The sequence below is a fragment of the Lipotes vexillifer genome, unplaced genomic scaffold (assembly GCF_000442215.2).
Source record: "Lipotes vexillifer unplaced genomic scaffold, Lipotes_vexillifer_v1.1 scaffold712, whole genome shotgun sequence".
Lineage (NCBI taxonomy): Eukaryota > Metazoa > Chordata > Mammalia > Artiodactyla > Lipotidae > Lipotes > Lipotes vexillifer.
The window spans coordinates 263,812-286,455 of record NW_006775660.1 but is presented as its reverse complement, the minus strand read 5'-3'; the positions used below and the strand labels follow the sequence as shown (position 1 = coordinate 286,455).

The following is a 22,644-nucleotide window of genomic DNA, read 5'->3' as shown; positions in this document are numbered from 1 at the left end:
GTCACTATTTAAATTTCTCTCTTAAGACAACAGGAGATGGTATTTCCTTCTATGGAAAAAAAAATTAATAAGACTTTAGAAAAATCAATCATTCTGATAACATTTATGCTTTTAAAAATATTTTTCATCTTGAAACAATCACAAACTTACAGAAAAGTTGGGAGTTTCACCAAAATAATTTTTTTTCTGAACCATTTGAGAGTAATTGCTGATATGATGTCCCATTATTTCCAAATACTTTAGTATGTATTTTCTACAAACAAGAACATTCTCCTACATAACTATAGTACAACATTCAAAATTAGGAAATTAACCTTGAAATGTCACTACTGCCTAATTCTTAGACCTGTTCAAGTTTATTCTGTTGACCCAATAATGAACTTTATTATTTTTTATTGAAGTATAGTTGATTTACAATGTTGTGTTAGTTGCAGGTGTACAGCAAAGTGAGTCAGTTATACTTACATGTATATGTATCTATAGTTTTTCAGATTTTTTTCCATCATAGCTTGTTACAAAATATTGATTATACTTCCCTGTGCTATTCAGTAGGTCCTTGCTGTTTATCTATTGTATATATAGTAGTGTGTATCTGTTAATCCCAAACTCCTAATTTATCCCTCCCCCTACTTCCCCTTTGGTAACCATAAGTTTGTTTTCTGTGAGTCTATTTCTGTTTTGTAGATAAGTTCATTTGTATCACTTTATTTATTTATTTATTTAAAAAGATTTATTTAATATTTATTTATTTATTTTTGGCTGCACTGGGTCTTAATTGCAGCACGCAGGATCTTCATTGTAGCATGTGGACTTCTTAGTTGTGGCATGCATGCGGGATCTAGTTCCCCGACCAGGGATCGAACCTGGGCCTCCTGCATTGGGAGTGGGGAGTCTTAACTGCTGGACCACCAGGGAAGTCTCTATATCACTTTTTTTAGATTCCACATATAAGTGATATCATATGGTATTTCTCTTTCTGTGTCTGACTTACTTATTATGATAATCTCTGGGTCCATGAATGTTGCTGCAAATGGCATTATTTCATTTCTTTTTTATGGCTGAGTGATATTCCATTGTATATATGTACCACATCTTCTTTAATCCATTCATATGTCCATGAACTCTTAGGTTACTTTCATGTCTTGGCCATTGTAAATAGTGCTGCTGTGAACGTTGGGGTACATGTATCTTTTCAAATTAAAGTTTTCATCTTTTCCAAATATATGCCCAGGAGTGGGATTGCTGGATCATATAATAACTCTATATTTAGTTTTTTAAGGAACCTCCAGACTTTTCCATAGTGGCTGCACCAGTTTACATTCCCACCAACAGTGTAGGAGGGTTCCCTTTTCTCCACACCCTCTCCAGCATTTAGACCCAATAATAAATTTTATAGCAAAGTATCCAGGTCATGATCATATGCAGCATTTAGCTGTCATGTGTCGTCAGCCTCCTTCTGTCTGGAACAGTTTCTCAGTCTTCCAGTGTTTTTCATGACCTTGACACTTTCAAGGATAACAGTCCAGTTATTTTGTAGACCGTTCTTCAATTGGGTTTGTCTAATGTTTCCCCATGATTAGATTAAGGTTGTCATTTTGTTTAACTTTTTGTTTTATATTGGAGTAGAGCCGATTAACAATGTTGTGATAGTTTCAGGTGCACAGCATAGGGACTCAGCCATCTATATACACGTATCAATTCTTCCCCAAACTCCCCTCCCATTCAGGCTGCCACATAACATTGAGCAGAATTTTCTGTGCTATACAGTAAGTCCTTGTTGGTTATCCATTTTAAATATAGCGGTGGTTACATGTTGATCCCAAACTCCGCAAATATCCATTCCCCCTACCCTTCCCCCCTGGTAACCATAAGTTCGTTCTCTAAGTCTATGAGGTTATCATTTTGGGGTAGTGATTTTATCCTATAATTTCTGTTTGTGTCATTACTGATGTTGTTTAGTTTGATCCCTTGATTTAGGTGATATATTTGAGGCTTAAATCTGTATTTTGTGGGGTGGTACTTGGAAACTAGCTAGACATCCTGTTCTGCATCAAACTTTCTATATGTGTATTATATGTGTGTGTATTCCCATGGTTTTCTGTTTTATTTAATAGATTTGTTATATTAATTAAACAGAGAGGCCATTAGACTGAGGCGGATCTAATGCTGTGGCAACCTATGTAAGCAAACCAGAATCTAAGTCCGTAAATGCCTCAAGATTATGAAATCAAAACCTAAGAACAACCAATCACAAATAGCCAACCAGGTTCGAAGCTAGAGCCAATCAATAATTTCCTTATGTTACTTCTGCTTCTTCTCTATAAAGTTTTTTCCCTGTGGAGTGCCCTTAACCACTTTTAGTTTGGTGTTGCCCAATTTCAAATTGATTTTTGTTCAGATAAACTCTTAAAATTTTAATGTGCCTTTTATCTTTTAACAATCTTTTATCTTTTCACAATCCTTTATCATAATTGTTCATTTTGATGCTCAAATTGTCCCAGACTTGGCCAGTGGGGACCCCCTTCACACTAGCAGCTATGACCTGACATGTCGCCATCATTCTTGGACCACATTCTTGCTTTCTGGCACTAGGAGATGTTTCAGGCTCATCTTGTTCTTTCTCATGCCAGGCAGTTTAACTGATATCGGGGGTATTGCTGCTTCCAGGCTTTCAATGGACAGAACTTGTGTATATGCATATACACATACATCCATTTACGTTACATCTACATTTCTATCTATCATCATCTCTCTATCTAATGAAAACTATAAGTTTACACCAATACTTGCAAGTCCAATCCAACACTATAGAGTTCACTTTAGCCTTTTTCTCTTTTCTTGTGATACCCTAGCCTGCCAGTGAGAAACATGACTCACATTATTCTTAATATATTTACTTAACTTGTCCACATTTAAATAGCCAATTTCCCATCTCTGTTCCCCACCCTGTGCAGATGCCCTCCCCAAGCCACTTGCAATCTCATACCCCATACTGAACAACCACCCTGCCTACCTGCCCAGCTCCCCTTGATTGGATTCCGACACCTCATGCTAGGTGACCCCCACCCCCTGCCGAACACCCTCTTCACCCTGCTTGGGCTCTGAAGTATAAATTTTGGCCAACATCCTGCCCTCAACCTTAGCTGTACAGATGTTGTGCCCCACCTGATGGTTTCAGGATGGAATTGTTTGGGAACAGAAAGGGAAAGGGCAGTGAAGGAGGAAGGGAAGAGAATAAGGAGAGAAAAGGAGGAAGGAGAAGAAGAAAGGGGAAAACAACATCTATGTTTAAATACATCACAAGTAAAGCCGATTGTTTCTGTTAAGATGATAGTTGACATAAGAAGAGAAAACTCTAAGAAGCCACTTCAAAATGGAGTGCTTTCTGACTGAGATAGACTATAACAACATTTTTCCCTTCTGGTCATTACAAGTAATACCAAAATCCAGGTATTAGAGATGGCCACCCAACTTTCACATGATTATAAACTTTTTCAATGATCTTTTCATATTTTTTTAATAAATGTATGTATGTATGTATTTATTTTTGGCTGTGTTGGGTCTTCGTTGCTGTGCGCGGGCTTCTCACTGCAGTGGCTTCTCTTTGTTGCAGAGCACGGGCTCTAGGCACACAGGCTTCAGTAGTTGTGGCTCTCGGGCTCTAGAGCGCAGGCTCAGTAGTTGTGGCGCACGGGCTTAGTTGCTCCGCGGCATGTGGGATCTTCCCAGACCAGGGATCGAGCACATGTCCCCTGCATTGGCAGGCGGATTCTTAACCACTGCGCCACCAGGGAAGTCCCTCTTTTCATATTTTGTACATCCCATTATTCTTCCTATTTGAGATGGAGTAATTCGACACAGTTAATATTTACTCATCTGCTAAACTTTAAAAGGAACTTGGGGAAGCATTCTTGGTGTCAGAAATGTTTAGCACCTTTCTGAACATTTCACCCCAATTCTTCCCTATGCCCTGATTAAATCAGGTATAATTCCTTTAGAATGGATTCAAAATGTTGTCTAGCCCGTCTTGTTAAATGTCAGCCCTTTATCTCCCTTCTAATCATACGGCTATTATTCTCTAGAACATTTCCTTAAAAGGTCTATGTCAGTCTTCTTTTCAACAAACTGCAGGGAGAGTGCTCTCACACTAACACTGTAAATGATAAGAAAGCATATTTTAAACAGTTATGCTATCAATCACTGCTGCTAAACGGTGTCAGCTCTCCAAGAAAACATGTAAAAACAATATATGACGTCCCTAAGCATAAAGCCAACTACAACTACACAGGACAAAAATTGCCACAAATTGTCAGCAAGATGTTCCTTAAAGCTTGAACAATAATGTTATTACCAAAATCAGACTGAAGATAAAAAATGTCTAAAAATTTAAGCTAGTTTTTAAAATTTAAAAAATTAATATGTGGCTAAGGTTTTTTAAAAAAAAACTTCATCTAGTTGCATTTCCCAGAGATAACTATTGTTAACAGTTGAGACAGTCTTTAGAATTCCATTTGTAACTGGTAAGAAATAGGACTATATCTTTTGTCTATTTTTAAACATATCTAAATAAGATTCCTTTCTTAGATGGAGAAAGTGTGTTGGATGTCAATGTGCTTCACTTTCATTTTTAGGACAGAATTTCAAAATGACTGCAAAAACATCCTATCATAACAGAACTTGGAAATGATGATTTAGGGACATATGAATTATCCGACTTGAACATCTTGTGTATTTTTTAAAATTCTCTAGAAAGGCCACATCTTTTTTCATTTCCTATTGTGTGTATCTCTAATATTATTGCTGAAACCGCATTAAGTAAAATAGTGAAAAGTTTGAATGCAGATAAAGAAGGAAACCCCTGTATTTTTAGGGTCACTGTGTTGTGATGTGCACAGAGTAGTTGTATTTTGGAAGACTCTTTTACTCTCCCGTTGTCTCCTGCATCTTGGAGTGAAATCTCTACTCTACACCAAATCAACACAGGCTTGGAACTCAATAACTCAGTCACAAACAAAGAAAGAAAACAACTCTTATTTAAAGCATATGGTAGCTAGAACATTGCTTCTCAAACTTTAACATGCACATGGATCACTCAGGGGTCTTGTTAAAATGCAGATTATGATTCACTGCCTTGCTTTACCTCTCTTCTTGCCTGTGTTTGCATTCCTCTTTATAAAGTGTTAGCACTTTAATCTGTGTCCAGGCTCTGCTTTCTAGAAGTCCTGGGCTAAGATCCTTTTCATTTTCCTAAAATCTCCTCCCTTCAGTTTCTGATTTTTCGTGGTCTGCTACTAGAACTTGTGGCCCATGGTCTTGTTCTAACTTATGGACTCAGTACTCACCCCCATTTTAGACTTCTCTCTGGACCTAGACCTTCAGTTCTGGGATATCTCCACAGCTAACCCATCCAAGCCTACCCCGCCTGGCCCTCTCTGTGGTGAAAGTAAGGTAGCAATACACAGGTGGAAAGATCCTTGCATGAGGTGGCAGAACTTTGCTATTCAAAGTGTCAGCTGTGGACCACAAGCATTGGCATCACCTGGGAGCCTGTTAAAATGTATACCCCAGCCTGTTGAATCAGAATCTTCAGTTTAACAAGATCCTCAGGTGATTTGTGTGCTCATTAAAGTTTGAGAATCCCCAACTTGGGGTGCTTTTAGCAGACATAACTGAGAATCCAATCCAAACTGGCTTACATAATAAAGGAAATTTGTTGGCTCAGGTAATTAAAAAGTCTGCTGATAGAACGAGTTTCAAGTGTGATCTGATCCAAAGGTTCTTAAGTTATCAGCGATCTGGAATTAACTTTTTGCTCATCTGGGTTTTTTCCCCCAAGCCTACTCCTTTAACATTATTTCATTTTATGTTAATAAGAACAATACAAAAATATAGGGCAATGTGCCCTAATGTGTTCAAAACCTATTATGATCGGAGCACTCTGGTGGAAGTTACCAAAATTCTGAAATGATAGGCCTTTGAAATTGAGAGCCTTGGCCTCAAGTAAAAGTCTGACTCAATTTTGTTTAAACAGCAGGAAAGTTTGTTATCTCTAATATCAAAAAGGCCAGAGGTAGGGCTGGCTTCAAGAATGACAGGCTGAGGCCCCTGTTCTCTGCAGTTCTCTGGGCTCTGCCCACTTTCATCTGTTGACTCCCTCTTCAGACTGGTAGCAGGTTTGGTGAAGTTCCAGGAATCATATCCACCCCTTGAAATATATAAAGGCTGAAAAGGACCTTCTTTTCCCATGTCTCCTTTTTTTAGGAATAGAGAAATCTTTCCCAGAAATACCATAGTAGAGGTTTCCTTACAACCCATTGTCCAGAATTGGATTTCATGCCACGATAGAGGCCTCTAGCACCGGTTCTCCCCACTTTCTTTAGTGATATTATCCCGAATTTTATCTGGGCATATGAGTAGTCATTTAAAAGACTCCTTGTAAATTATTTCCTTGTAAGTTTAAGTAAAAATGTTATGTAGAACCTGTGGTAAGTATTCTTAAAAGGAAGCCAGCATCCTCTTTTATCTCCCTTCTTCCTTTTTTTTTTTTTTTTTTTTTGGTACGCGGGTCTTTCACTGCTGTGGCCTCTCCTGTTGCAGAGCACAGACTCCGGATGCGCAGGCTCAGCGGCCATGGCTCACGGGCCCAGCTGCTCCGCAGTATGTGGGATCCTCCCGGACCGGGGCAGGAACCCGTGTCCTCTGCATCGGCAGGCGGACTCTCAACCACTGCGCCACCAGGGAAGCACTCCCTTCTTCCATTTTGACTTTCGTAATGCAGACAAGATGGTTGAAGCTTTCACAGTCACCTTAGACCATGAGGACAAGGATATACTCAAAGAGCTGATAGAACAAAAAGCTGGAAGAAGCCTGGATTCCTGATTTCAGAGACCTGCCCTTACAAGCACTGGACTACCTACCTCCAGATAGGTGAGAAAATAAGACCTGTGTGTTCAATTCATTGTTAATTTGGGTTTTCAATAACTTCTGGTGCGCCTAATCCTGACGGATGCACATGCCCATTCCCAATCAGTCACTGGCAAGACAAACTGTTGACACCTGACTGGGGGCAAATGGATGGGGGGTGTCATAATGACCACCACCTTAGATGTTTACTTAAAAACATATTAAATATATCTGCTAGAAATAGATTACTGTAGGGAAGCAGCATTCTTAATACCTACATAAGAAGTCACCTCATTGTAAGTGCTTTAGCATCTTAGTTACAAAACTTCAATTATTATTTCCTAGAAAGTCCAGAGGAACCTTACTCATGCATTATTTAGATTCTAATGGGTTTTCTGGTAACCTCTATTAATTTTAAGAAAACATTCTCAGCTGTGCTTTCAAAGGATTAGCCTCCAAAATGCAAGGTTTGGTTTTTAGTTGATTCACTTCTACTTAATTTCAACCACATGAGTTTATTAATAAAATGTTCTTTTAGTATATTTATTGCTCCACTGAATGCCAATTTCAAACCTAGTATTGATTTCGTTAGTCCTTTCCTTAGATTCCTTGCAGTTTTAGAAGTTTGGACTAGATTTGTTAAATAGGCCATTTTCTAACTCCTTCAGAATCCACTTGTATAGTTTCTCTCTCCCAGATGTTCTTTCTGGTTAGGAGAACAGAGTGGAGCTTTTCATTTTAACGTCTCTATTAGATTAACTATTTTCATTTACAAATGATTCATTCAACCCACATTTCCAATTCCTTTAGTTTCCTTCAACTCTAAAACTCAAGATGAAATTACAAAGAACTTAGACTATTTTGAGGAAACCATGTGATTCAAGTTCTGTGATTTCTCACTGTGGTCCCAGAATTCTACTCCAGTCGGGGTGTGGTATTTGGATAACTCAGAATCCTCAGGCTGTAAGGTAATTTGAGTCTTCTAAGTCAGTTCACTGGACATAATCAACACAAACACCAATAGCAGGAGACCTGTGTTCTGATCCCAACATCGTGGTTAACTAGCTTTGCTACTTTATACCAGACATTCATTTCACCATTTTGAGCCTGTGCCCTCATCTCTAAAATAAAGATCTTGATTATAAAATCTTTAGGTCTCCAACTCTATGCTATGCTATGATTTTAAGAAAGATGATGGTTAATTCTTAAAATCCCCAAGAAATAGAAATATTTCTATTCTATTCAAAAGCCAGTTCCAGGCTTCCCTGGTGGCGCAGTGGTTGAGAGTGCACCTGCCGATGCAGGGGACACGGGTTCGTGCCCCGGTCCGGGAGGATCCCACATGCCGCGGAGTGGCTGGGCCCGTGAGCCATGGCTGCTGAGCCTGTGCGTCCGGAGCCTGTGCTCCGCAACGGGAGAGGCCACAAAAGTGAGAGGCCCACGTACCGCAAAAAAAAAAAAAAAAGCCAGTTCCAGTGCTTAACGATTCTGAGGCAGCTTTCTTTTCTTTTCCCTTTTTTTAGGCAAATATTTAAAGTGTATAATGTGATGATTTGATATAAATATACATGGTGAAATGATTACCACAGTCAAGTTAACACATCCATCAATGAAGCAGCTTTTTAACTAAAGAAGATAGGACAGTTTCCAGTTCTGCCTTCTTTAGAGTTCAAGGATAATCCATCAGCATTCTTTTTCTGTTAATCTTTCACAAATTGTAAACCAGTAAGTCACCATTCACTAGTCTTTTCCTTAGTGAATTATCTCCAAAGCTCAGCCATTCATATACTACCTTCATGGCTTTGGCCATGTCTCTCTGGTATCTTAGTTATTATTTCTCACCTTCTCTATGTTCTTTTTTACTTAAATTTATTTTGAAGGGAATTTTTATATAATCACTGCTTGATGAAGACTATAAAATCAGTTTTGCTTGGTAAAAATAGAGGTTAACTGAGAAAAAAATCAACAGAAACTTACTTAATTTTTAAAATAGGAAAGTGAAGACATTTCTATATGACAAAGGCAACTAGCTCCATTTGGTATGGACATTCGTGGTAGTATCTCCCCATTATTTCAGTGGCCACCCTTCTTTGCACTAGCAGTATCAGCAGCCTCAGTAAGCATTTCTGTTAAAGCTTCATGCACTTTACAGGTAGGATGATTTTCCTACGAATGTGGTGGTGAGTAGTGGAGAGCTACCTGAAATCATCCACCACCGCAGCCGGAGAAACGTGTCAGTAGGGCGAAATCAAGAGTTTCTTTTACCTTTATTTAGAGAAGTTTTCAAATCTTAGCGAGCCTAAGAATCACCTGAGGCTCTGACTGAAATGCACATTTCTGTGCCTTGCCCAGGTCTAGACTAGAGCCTAGGAGTCTGCACTGTAAAACAGAGGGTAGTTTTCAGACCCTCACTTTGAGAGACATGTGACAAAGCACCCCTTAGTCCATTACTGTATTGACTCACTCTCCAGTAACAGTGGAGCACCTTCTGGCTGCTCTGTTAGCCGCTGCAGAGGGGTGTGCAAGATTCAAGATTCAATTCACGGCTCTGTGCAGTATTTGATTGTCAAATGAGGTGTACTAGCAACATCCGTCTAGAAGTTCAGGGTTAGGAAGGTTGCTAGGGGCTGAAGCTGTGAGAAAGCTTTGTGGATCCAGATTGGAAGGGTCTGGTGATTTTTTTCGAAGGCAAGTGGGTGGAATCAGAGGGTTCTGGAATCAGGCCAACCTGGAGCCGAAGGTCTAGGTGAAAAGGCCAGAAGGGTCAGGTAAAGTATAGGCACTTTATCCTGCAGTCAGCTGTTACTCAAAGTCTTCTGCACGGGGCCATGAGGACAGCTTTGTTTTAGGGACAGTAATAACTTGGCATTGATGTTCAGGATGGATTGGATCTGCAGTGCCAAAGGTGCAGCAAGCAATACTGATGGTACACTCTCTAATGAAAAGAAACCTGAGTGGCAAGATTAAGAAAACACTGGACTTATTTACAGGTATGGGGATGAGACGGTGCCCCACACCACAGGTGCCCCTGGAAGGAGAGCACTTTTAAAAGAGTAAGTGCAGAGGAAATCTTCAACAATTCAGCTTCATTGCAGCCAGTGTAGGGAGCCCCGTAAATAGGCAGAAGACCTGTTTGTGTTGAGCTGATGGACCCTTTCCAGTGTCTCCGAATCTCTGTTAAAATAGAATCATCTCACATACACCTCTCTGCTACTTTCTACTTAAGTACTACTAATAAAATACCACCACCCTGAAATTGGGTTGAATAGGCCCAAGCCACCGCCTGCTTCTGCCCCGGTGATGACCTTGAACCTTCTCAGGTGACCCAGCTAGTAATACCTCTCTCTAGCCAACTGGTTTCTAAAGTTTGCTGCACAGTGGACTCACCTGGGGATTAAAAAACAAACAAAAAAACCCCAAAACGCCTAGCACGCACATGTCATATGCAGCATAGTTTGGAGACCATTGGTCCAGCAACATCGCCACACCTCTTTAAAAACAAATCCTTAATACCTCTCTCTAGCCAACTGGTTTCTAAAGTTTGCTGCACAGTGGACTCACCTGGGGATTAAAAAACAAACAAAAAAACCCCAAAACGCCTAGCACGCACATGTCATATGCAGCATAGTTTGGAGACCATTGGTCCAGCAACATCGCCACACCTCTTTAAAAACAAATCCTCCCCCCCCCCTCTCTGTCCTCCGCCGCGAGGGTGCAAGTCGAGGGCTCGCGGCCCGGTTAGGTCTGGTCCCCGCGCCCTCGTCGCTCCCCCTTCCCCCATCCCCCCGCCGGCCCAGAGTGCGCAGCTCGAGGCTCACGTCCGCGGCACGGGCCGGGCCGGGAGGAGGCGGTGCTGGGGCTTCTCGCGCTCGGCCGCCGCGGAACCGAAAGCGGCGGGCGGGCGGGGGAGAGGAAGGAGGGGCGGGCGCGGGGCGCGGTGGCGCGCGGAGGGCCGGGAATGCCCGTGGCGCAGGGCCCCAGAGCTGCCCGGTGGCCGCGTCAGGGCAATGGCCCTCCGTCTGGTCTCCGACTTCGATCTCGGGAAGGACGTGCTCCCGTGGCTGCGGGCACAGCGGGCGGCGTTAGTGGCCGCTGGGGCCGGAGGCGGAGGCCCAGGTGCTGTAGGCGTGCGTCGGGGCGGGGTGGGGGGTGGATGTGGGGGGCAGGCAGGGGCAGCGGAGGCGGGGGAGTCGGAGTCATTCATACCTAGGTGGTTCCCGGGCTGGGCCGGGGTGGTTGGTGGGCACCGCCAGACGCGCAGCCTGTGCCCCCTGCCAGCCTGTGAAGGTTGGTGCTGAAGGGGTGACTTTCCCCTCTTCGGAGTCTGGGCTTTGCCACCCTCATCCGGGGCCACTGGCTGTAGGGCGGAGGGACAGCCCCCGGGGCAAGGTGGGCAAGGTCTCGGTGGCGGAGTTGCACTGCTTGTTTTTTTAAACATCTTTATTGGAGTATAATTGCCTTACAATGGTGTGTTAGTTTCTGCTGTATGACAAAGTGAATCAGCTCTACGTGTACATATATACCGATATCCCCTCGCACTCTCCCTATCCCACCCCTCTAGGTAGGTGGTCACTGCTTCTTCTAGCGAGTCCTCCAGCTTCTGGCTTAAGGGTTGCGCACAGTAAGTCACCTTGAGTAGAAAGGCTGGGACACTAGTGGTACCCTTGGCATCATCTCATCAGAGCAGGACGTGGAGGAGCAGCTGCCCAGACTCTGCAACTCCTCCGGCACAAGCCTGCAGGGGGTGGGGGAGTGTCGTTCTCTATGCTTTATTCATATCTCACCTGCCTAAAAAGCTTCATCACCTGGGTAGGGGTTCCACCGAGACTGGAGGTTCCTGGAAGTTCTCGCGTTATGAGAAAGAAAAGATGAATCATGGCCGCCAGGAAAACCACCGTATAAATACTTAACAGCTGCACAGTTTTTCCCCACGTTTGTGAGACGTGTTTCTGGGTGAACAGTGTCCGTGATTTAGGGGACATGCCACTTCGGATGTGAAGTGCGAGAGGGTAGGGGTCTGTTTTCGGGCTGTGAGCAATGAACTGAGAGCCCACTGTTTTCCAAAGCATCAAGCCCGTCACCACCAACCCAGAGACCACCTGTGCCGGCCAGCAAGAGGCGTGAGACCAAGTGATCCTCGGGTGTCCTGCCCGACTTCCTCTGGGTGGATTGGAATACATTCTGGGCAGTTGAGCCTTTGGTTTTCATCTGTCTCAAAAATCCTTTGTTTTGATTTTGATAAGGGAGTGGAAAGGGACTTTCGAGCCTTCCCAGCATTGATCAATCAAAACTTTAAAGAAAGGGAACTCTGTGATTTCCCAGGTTGTTTTTCAAGAAGAAACGTTTGCTGCAAATAATGTTGCATCTTCAGGGCTTAGGTTCAGGTTCAAAGAAACAATACCCTGGATCCCAGTTGTGCACAGGAGCTAGCCACTTCAGTGTGTTTACCTCTTTTTTTCCCCCTCTGGTTTTCCTTAAACACTTAGACTTAATGGAGGGCATTTTTTGGAGAGGTCCATCAAATTACCCATATCTACAACTCCTTTCCCCTTATCGCTGGAGAAAATTTTCTATCCTATGGCTTTAGCAGAATATTTGTAGGGTTCCTTGTCTTGGTGTGTTAGTTCCAAACAGGGAGTCATGTTTGTGTAGCTCAAGGTTCCAGTTTGACTAGTGAGTTTGACAAACGACTAGTGTCATTATTAGTAAAGCTTCACTTTGGGGGGAAGTTTTTTAAAAGTCTCCTGAATGTCTAAAGAGCTTTTGAAGGTTTATGGTTTCTACCACAAAGTGATCCTTCCTCTGGACCTCCACCTTATATAGCTAAGTGGCAAGTGTCTGAAAATGGAAGTTAGATGAAGTGTGAAATGCCACAGTCTTATGTTTCAGTAATGTGTGTTGTGATTGAAAAGCTGTGTGTGAGCCAGTTAGATTTTGGTTTCCTTGTGTCTTTCACTCATCTGTGAAGACATATAAACTTGTGTGTTGACATTTCACCAAACAGCAGATACCGCTGGGTCCTCAGAAACTAAACTTACTAGAAATACCAGATTTTTCTGATATTGGTAGTATTTTGCTCCTGCAGAGTACCGCAAAAAAAAAAAAAAAAAAAGGGGTTAAGAAGTAAGGAGACCAGATTTGGTTACTGCATGTGTTTCTTGTTCTAGGTTGAACTTTGGGAAAATTATTTCTCCTGAAATAAAGGAAGAAAATATTTGTTCTTTAAAAAATTAAAACAGTTATACAAAAGAATATTTTTAACACATCTAATTTATAAATAATAAAAAAAAGCAAAACTGTGTACACACCTTAAAAATAGAATAATATCAAGACTTTTGTAGGCTCTTTGTCTCCCTATTTGATCCTGTTGCTCTCTGTATCCCTCATCTGTAAGTTGTTACCTACAACCACTTAAACTTTTATTTTTTAACATTTCTTTGATCCTATTTGGTTTTAACCCATATGTATATCTCCCTAAGCCAAATATCATTTCATTTTGCTTGTTTGTGAACTTTAAGTAAATGAAAGAACACTATATGTATTCTTTTCATTTTTTTTCTTCTCAGTAGTGTAAGATTTATCCATGTTGACTGCTGTAGGTTGTTAATTTTCACTGCTGTATAGTATTCCATTTGTGTGACTATACAACACTATGGTGGACATGGAGATGCAGTGCTTAGATCTTCCTATCAAGAAAGGGCTTGTCCCAGGTGCTGTAAGTGTGGGCAGCAGATAGCCCTCAGCTATCAGTGCCTTCAGGGATGGCCTTGGCAGAGGGTTGCGTCACCCAACTTTATGCCCCTTTAGTTTAGGTATGGCCTCCTTTAATGAGAGGGTGAGGTGGGGTATAAAGGCCTGGGCATTTTGACTCACATGGGACAACTCTGACAATTCATTTCAGTTCTAGAGCTTCCCCAATGGAGGACCCCAAGGTCACCTGAGGCCACTGGGCCTTCATTGTAACTTGACTTCTTCCCCAGCCTGGTCTTGCTTCCTTCTCCTTCCTGCTACAGGTGTTAATCCCACTTTAGTAAGCACTCCCTAGTAAATACCCTGCATACTCTGTATCTTCACAAGCTCTTGATTTTTCCAGATTTTAAATTTCTTGTCAAACTGGTGGGTCTAAACGTTACTTCATTGTGGTTTGAGGTTGAACATCTCTATATATTTACTGGCTATTTGAGTTTCCCCTTCTATGGGATGTTGGTTCATCCTTTTGTCTATTTGTCTATTGTGGGTTTTTTTAATATTGATTTTAAGGCATTCTTCATTGTGGATTCTAGTCCTTTGTTCATCATATATGTTGAAGATATCTTCCCTCAATCTCTTGGTTTTTTCAGTTTGTGATTACCTTTGATAAACAAGAGCTCTTGATTATAATGTAGTCTAATTTATGAGTCTTTTCCTTTATGGTTTGTGGTTTTTGGATATTTTAAAGAAATTTAGAAGCCATGAAGACATTTTTATATTAACTTCTAAAAGCTTTAAAGCTTTTTTCTTTGAATTTTGTCTTTTTAATCCATCTGGAATTTATTTTGTAATATGATGTAGGAATCAAATAGGGACACCAGAACCTTCAGAAGTAGTCCTGATATTTGCTATTTTTAAGCTGGGTGGTGGTTACATGATTTTGTTTTGTTATTATTTATAGCTTACAGGTGTTAAAATATTCTTTTGTAAATTGCATTGTTTTTCTGTGTTAATAGCTACTAGTTCTAGTGTCACTAACCAAATAGCCCTACCTTTTCTCACTGACAGCAAAACCACTTCCTTCACACATCAAGTTTCCATATGTGTGTGAGTCTCCTTTTCTGGGCTTTTAATTTTGTTCCATTGGCCAATGTTAGATGAAGACATCTTAGTAACTATCTTTCTGTTAAGTCTTGATAACTGGTAGAGTAAGTCTTCTCACATCAGTCATCTTCAGGATCATCTTGGCTATTGTATGCTCCTTGTTCTTACATATATATTTTGGAATCAGCCAGTTAGATTTCACCAAAAAGTCTGTTGGATTTTTGATTTGAGTTGCATTGAATCTGTAGATCAGCTTGGGGAGAATTGGCGTCTTTACAATATTAAATCTTCCCAACTATGAATAAAGTATAGCTTGTTGTTTATTTAGAGCCCCTTTATGATTCTTAAGAAGTCTTAGAATTTTCTCCATGAAGGTTTTTGCCAGATTTATTCCTGGGTTGTTTTTATTTTTTGTTGCTCTCAGAAATAGCACATTTAAAAACATTATAGGTTCTAACTATTACTGGTATGTAGCAATATAATAGGTTTTTATATATTAATTTTTCTGTCTAATGCTTAATCTTGGGATGTATCATATCTTCAGGAAATTAAGAAAAAGTCTCCGGTATGTAAATTTTCTGAGGTTTAAATGTCACGTATATTTAAGACCAGAAATAATGTAGGTTTTCTTGCCTATATCTCCTTGCCTGCTTCAATTAGTATTAGATTTATGAATTTATTAGAATTTATTAATGTTCCAGATTGATTAATCCTTCAAATACTGTAGTTATTCATTTTTTCCAGGGAAGTGATGTATTTTACCAGTTAACTGACTCAAGAGTAATGCTTTTATTGTTGCCTCCTAGACACCCCCAGACAGGTTTGGGGGCCAGAGGATTGGCTTAGTCACATTGTTTTTGTTTATTGTTTTACTCTTCTCTCGCCACTGTCCTTCCTTTTCACTTTTCCTTCCCCTACCTTCCTAGTCTCCTTTTCTAATTCTTTTCACTCTTTATTGCTTAACTAATCACCCCATCCTTGATTTTTCTCATTTTATTCAGAATATGAAATATAAATCATATAATAATGTTTACTTCATAGGTTTAGAAATTATAATATCTGGTCCTGTTGAGCAGGAGGTTTTATGTGAATTATTTACAGAATAGAAATGTCATAGGATAATTATATCTTAGCACTCCTTGATCTCTGTTTTAGGAACTAGTTCAAATTTTTGTATAGGGCTGTGAGACTCCCTCCACCCCCATAGTCATTGGAAAGAAAAGAAATACTTTTATTTGATTTTTGTCTCATAGCAGTTGGAAACCAAATTTACATATTTGACAGACATCTTCTTTTAAAGTGAAATCACTCGTGTTTGGCAAAGAATACATTGAAGTGGACGAGACTTATCTGGCAAACCAGCTTTTTTTTTTTTTTTTTTTTTACAAATTTACCCTAAAGTTTATTTGAAAAGATAAAAGGATGAGAATAGCCATGAAAGAAGAGTGATCACAGAGGACTTGACCACCAAATATTAAAAAGCATTATAAAGCTGTAATCAAAGCAACGTGGCATTGACTTAATAATATGTAGACAGGTCAATGGAACAGGAATAAGTAGTTCAGAAATATACATAGGGGTTTACTACATTATAAGTGTGGCATTTCAGAAAAAACAGATAATTCAATAAATGGCATTTGAACAACTGCCATGGGTAATTACAAATGGGTAACCATTTGTAAACAAAGTATAATGACAAATGTTATCTCATACTGTATACGTATGAGTATAAATACATAAATAAATTTTAGTTGGATCAAATATATAATTAAAAAAATAAAAACACAAAAATTGTAGAAAAAAATATACCAAACATTTATATAATCTCAGGGTAGGAAAGACAATTCTGTGCATGACATCAAAGATAGAAACTATAAATGAAAATATTTATAGGGTTTTTTTGAATTTTATTTTATTTTTTTTAATACAGCAGGTTCTTATTAGTTATCTATTTTATACATATTAGTGTATACATGTCAATCCCCATCTCCCAGTTCATCCCACCACCATCTCCCCACCCCCACTGCTGCTTTCCCCCCTTGGTGTCCATACGTTTGTTCTCTACATCTGTGTCTCTCTTTCTGCCTTGTGAACTGGTTCATCTGTACCATTTTTCTAGATTCCACATATATGCGTTAATATATATTTGTTTTTTTTCTTTCTGACTTACTTCACTCTCTGTGACAGCCTCTAGGTCCATCCGTATCTCTGCGAATGACCCAATTTTGTTCCTTTTTATGGCTGAGTAATAGTCCATTGTATATATGTACCACATCTTTATCCATTCATCTGTCGAGCATTTAGGTTGCTTCCATGACCTGGCTATTGTAAATAGGGCTTCAGTGGACACTGGGGTGGCAAACCAGCTTTAATTTTACATGAGCTGTGACTCACCAACGCCTTTAATATCTAGGTACTCTCTGTTTTTTTAGTAGGTTTACTTATGCAAGTATTTATCAGAATGCTACATTTTTCCTTCATGAACTCTGATTTCACTGAACTGTAAAATTAAACCACATTTCCTCATTTGAAATTGCTAAACTTCCTCCTTTGGACTTTCCAGAGTTGAACTAGTGGGAGAAGAGTCAGAATGAATAAGCAAAGAGGTTATTGAATAAGTCTTTTAAAAGGGTGTGTCTAAAACATGAGCAACTAATCCGGGGAGGAAGGGCTGATGGGTTTATAGTGTGTGGTGAGACCCTGGTCTCTGGCTTACCAACATTGCCAAATTTATTGAATGCAAATATCCTTCAGATGAGAACCATGTACTTAACTGCAGGATTATTTAAGACTGCAATTCTTACTCCCTAACAGACCCATGGAGGCATTATTTTTATTATTTCTTTCTACTCTGGTTACATTATAAGCAGGTCCTAGTTATGCTATCTAATGAATATTGTTTAATGTATATTATTTATAAATATGTAGTTCACTGGTTCTCAGCCCTGGCTGCACATTAGAATAACAAGGGAAACTTAAAAATACAGACACCAGGGAGTAGGGCCCTCACCAGCTCAAAAAAATTAGGATATTTGGGACAGAGCTTGGGCATCCATGTTCTTTTAAAATCTCCCCTGATGATTCTAACACAACACAAGCATTGAGAACCATTGATTTAATGGAATAAGCATATATCATGTGTTGTAATCTGCACTTGTTGGAGAATTTTTTTCTCTTAATATTTTAGTGATTTGGAAATAGATGTGCTTTTGCAAGGAAATTGGATTTTCGTAGCAAGATTCTTGTAAAGAAGTTTCTTATCTTAGTTGAAACCTTTTAAGTGTACTTTTGAGGTCTCTTCCAGCATCCTTATAATCTTGAAAGAAAAAAAAGATACTTCTCAAAATATTGACACATTGCATTCCAGGAGTTTTGAGTCATGTGCAGGATGAAAAGAAACTCACTGAAATTCTCTTTAGATGTCTGCAAAATCTACCTTAAAGGATTTTTTGGTAATTATCCATTTTCGCATTGTGAGTATGATACAGGAAACTTAGTTCATTCCGTTTACCTTTTCCTAGGCTTGAAATTAATCTGTGCTACTTTTTCAATATATATTGGCCAAATATCTTAACTTCATTGAAACTCAGTTGTTTTACCCATACAGTGGGCCTGTAGTACCTTACACAGTATGATTGAGATAGCAATGAGAACTCTGTAAATTATGAAGTGCTGTTCAGCAGTAAGCTGATTGAATCGTACTATTATCCTAAGAGACCAAGTGATTATTCTTATTTTTTTTAATATTGAGAATGATGTGTCTGATACCTCAATATACATTGAAAAGTGTATATACCCATATATAAGCAACACTTGCCCCCCTCTTTGCCCTGCCCCCTGAAGAGCCAGGCAGCTTCCTCTTGTGAGGAGTTGGCATGAGAGATCTCAGGATGATTCCTAAGTTCTCAGTGAACCATCGCTAAATGTTTTCCACTCCAAGCTCCAGTGCAGGGGTTGAGCTCACCAATTATCCTGATTTTGTGTCTTGATTTTTCCTTTTTAATCAGGAATACAAACTGAAATTTGCTCTGATTTATAGGATATTTTGCATATGTTTTGTCTGAATATTGGAATTTGTCATAATCAACATAATATTTTAACATCTAATAACACTATTCATGTGTGGGGAAAATGAGTCAAGTTTAAGCAATTTAATTTTGAGGAAATTGGGGAAATACACTTTTCTTCCCAATTAATGATGATAATTATCAGTGCTGTTTCTAACCAGTGTTTAAATCCTTTAACTGTAGAAATCGGAGGAATATCCAAAAATTTTAGAAGAAAAATGATGGTCAGTTAACTTACAAGTTAAATGTTTTGTGTAAAAAATCTTTATATCCTTTGCCAAATATGGCCTTCATACAGAAAAGTACACAAATCACAAGTGCACAACTCAGTTAATTTTCACAAAGTGAGGCACACCCATGGAACTGGCACTCAGAGCCGGAAGGAGAAAATTAATAGAACCCCAAAGGTCCCCTTCATACTCCTTTCCAGCAATCACTCATCTAGTGCAATAGATTCTTTTCGTCAGATTTTGAAACTTGTGCATAAATTAAATCATACAGTTTGTACCTTTTTTGGGAGGGGTGAGTATGTGGGCTTCTTGTACTCATTTATGGTGTATGTTATAGCAAGTTAATTCATTTTTATTGTTGTATAGTATTCCATTGTTTGAATATACCACAATTTATTCATTCTTTGCTTGATGGATATTTTGGGTTTCCAGTTTTGACTATTATGAACCATAGTGCTATATTTATTTATTTATTTTTGGCTGCTTTGGGTCTTTGTTGCCACGTGCAGGCTTTCTCTAGTTGCAGCGAGCGGGGGCTACTCTTCTTTGTGGTGTGTGGGCTTCTCACTGCGGTGGCTTCTCGTTGTGGAGCACATACTCTAGGCATGCGGGCTCAGTAGTTTTGGCTCACGGGCTCTAGAACGCAGGCTCAGTAGTTGTGGCGCATGGGCTTAGTTGCTCTGCGGCATGTGGGATCTTCCCGGACCAGGACTTGAACCCGTGTTCCCTACATTGGCAGGGGGGGTTCTTTTTTTTTTTTTTTTTTTTTTTTGCTGTACACGGGCCTCTCACCGTTGTGGCCCCTCCTGTTGCGGAGCACAGGCTCTGGACGCGCAGGCTCAGCGGCCATGGCTCACGGGCCCAGCCGCTCCACGGCATGTGGGATCCTACCGGACCAGGGCATGAACCCGCGTCCCCTGCATCGGCAGGTGGACTCCCAACCACTGCGCCACCAGGGAAGCCCTGGAAGGAGGATTCTTAACCACTGCGCCACCAGGGAAGTCTCTGAACCATAGTGCTGTAGATGTCATATGTGTTATTTGCCACAATATGTGTATACTTCTTATGAGATATATGTACAAGGGCAATTTTTGAGCCATATATATTCAGCTTCAGTAGATTCTGCTGGTTTTTTCCAATGTGTACACTTCCATTAGCAAGAATCCCTTGAGGTACTTCCTAATCACTGCTCCTTTCCTCTTCCCTAAAGGTCATTACTAGTCTGATCTCTAATAAAATAGATTAGCTTTGCTTGTTTTTAAACTCTATGTAATGGTATGATCAGTATTCTTTTGTATTTGGCTTTTCACTAATATTGTATTTGTTAGATCTGTTTGTAAACATCTGCTAAGTATTAACTTGCTATTATTGTTTCAGGTGTTTTAGAAAACAATTATGAGAGCTTACGTGTACTAAATGTTGAAAGAAATGGAAATATTATTTATACCTATAAGGTATGCCTATATTCTTTTTTTAAATTGTGGTAAAATATACATAACATAAAATTAACCATTTTAACCATTTCTTTTTTTTTTTTTACAGAGTTTTATGCTGTATCTTATTGAGGGGTAGTGAATAAGACCTGTTGGCATTTAATCTTTAACATATGACTTTTTTTATTTTGTGAGATTGAATAGGGTAATTGAAATTCAGTCTTATGAAATGTTTTCTCTTTTTTAAATAAAAAACTACACAGTGTCTGACACAGCGCTCAAATGTTTTGAATAGATGAACAGTTTCATTTTCTACAGGAAAAATGCCAAGTAAGAGATGTTTAAACCTAATTAATGTTAAATTTTTATCTTTGAGAAAATATTAAATATTATTACTGTACATCATCTTTTCAAACTTATATATGCTCAGACTTTTGAGGTATTCTTATTTGACAGTGTGTTTTCAATATTAATTGTTCTAAGGAAAGAAAATTTAACTTTACAGATAACTTTACCGTAGTAGTGAAAAGTGGAAGAATAATAACAGTGGTCAGTTTGCTTTGCACAGTTGTATTACTGTACTTTTTTTTCTTTTTGCTTAAAAAAAGTTATTTTAAGTTGTATCTATGAGGATGCTGCGTTAAAGGAGTTGTACGATTCAAAAGTTTTACTTATAAGAATATCAGGGACTTGTTCTGGCCACTTTCAGTGATCGCCATATATATTCTCTTACGGAAATAAATGGAAGTACAAAAAGATTCGATCCTTCACCATGCTCAGTCCTAGGAGACAGGGTCCCCCAGACTCACTGAGCTGTACATTCTTATTCCCTTTCACTCTTTGATCCATATGACCAGCAGAAACAGGTTCAGTCCTGCTCTGACATGCACAGCAGGCTACCTTTAGAGTGCTTGTCGCTAATACTGGTTGAATTATTGCAGGATTCTATTAAAACTAGTAACTTCCTAAACAATGACATTTAATAAACATCTAGTTAATGTTTTCTTTTCAGGATGATAAGGGAAATGTCTTCTTTGGATTGTATGATTACCAGGCCAAACAAAATGAGGTAAAAATCACCATAGATTATAGTTACTTATTGGTTACTTTCCTGCTATTAAAGTTTTCCTTCTTTCTAGATACAACTTCTTATTTCATTTTATTTTCTAAAAATTTAGGTTATATTTCTTTGCCTTCCTTCTCTTCTCCCTTTACCATTATCTTAAAAAAAAAAAAAAAAGTGTAAGGAGTCCTGGAACAAAAACGTCACCTGGTCTCTCAGTCCTTTGAGATTTAAGCCAAGTTGGCTCAAACCAATTATCCAGCGTTCTGTAGGAATGTAGGAAGTCCAACGCCCTCCCCGGATTTGTGTGCTCCCAGAAGCTTAGGATCTCATAATGACCTCTGGCTCTGATTTCTGCTTCTGCGTAACCTTCACTGTTCTTGCTTCTCATTACTTCTCAAAGATCCAGGTTTAGAACCAGCCTCCTTTTCTTAATCTTTCCTCAAACCACTCACATAAGACATTGGTTAACGTGACAGGCTTGTCTAATTCTTGGGGCAAATGGGAGGGAGTCACTTTGTGCCTACATAAAAGCAATTTACCAATATTGAGGGACTCAGAAGTCTATAAATGTGCACTGGCACAGAAGGCGCTCCAAAACACATTATTACATGAAAAAAGCAAGTTGCCAGAATAATACATTGCATTTATGTTTAAAAAACTTGCAAGACAAATATATACGTGCATAAATATATATTAAAAGCTCATTTTGAATGATCTGGAAGGCTACAGAGCAAATTACAAACATGTTTCCTTTTCAGAGGAAATTGGAATTGGGTGAATGTAATGGAGAACGTAGACTTTCTATTTGGTAGTGTTTGCATGTTTTAAACGCTGAGACTCTCCTTGTGTGTTATTTATTAATTAGAAGGATAAAACACTGAAAACTTAAGTGTATACGTTCATGACTCTTCTTACTTATAAATAAGAATCCCTCGGGCTTCCCTGGTGGCGCAGTGGTTGAGAGTCCACCTGCCGATGCAGGGGACACGGGTTCGTGCCCCGTTCCGGGAAGATCCCGCGTGCCGCGCAGCGGCTGGGCCCGTGAGACGTGGCAGCTGAGCTTGCGCGTCCGGAGCCTGTGCTCCGCAACGGGAGAGGCCACGACAGTGAGAGGCTCCCCGGCCGCCAAAAAAAAAAAAAAAGAATCCCTC

At 39.6% G+C, this 22,644-nt stretch overlaps 1 protein-coding gene across 1 annotated transcript in view; it reads left to right on the top strand.

Moving 5' to 3' along the window:
- Positions 1–10,839: 10,839 nt before the first annotated feature.
- Positions 10,840–22,644, top strand: part of GSAP (gamma-secretase activating protein) — an 87,038-nt gene continuing 75,233 nt past the window's right edge. The window contains exons 1-3 of the mRNA XM_007450084.1: positions 10,840–11,019; positions 20,372–20,448; positions 21,440–21,496. Coding sequence (XP_007450146.1) covers positions 10,911–11,019; positions 20,372–20,448; positions 21,440–21,496 — 243 coding nt within the window. The 5' untranslated portion in view covers positions 10,840–10,910. The remainder of the gene's footprint in view (positions 11,020–20,371; positions 20,449–21,439; positions 21,497–22,644) is intronic.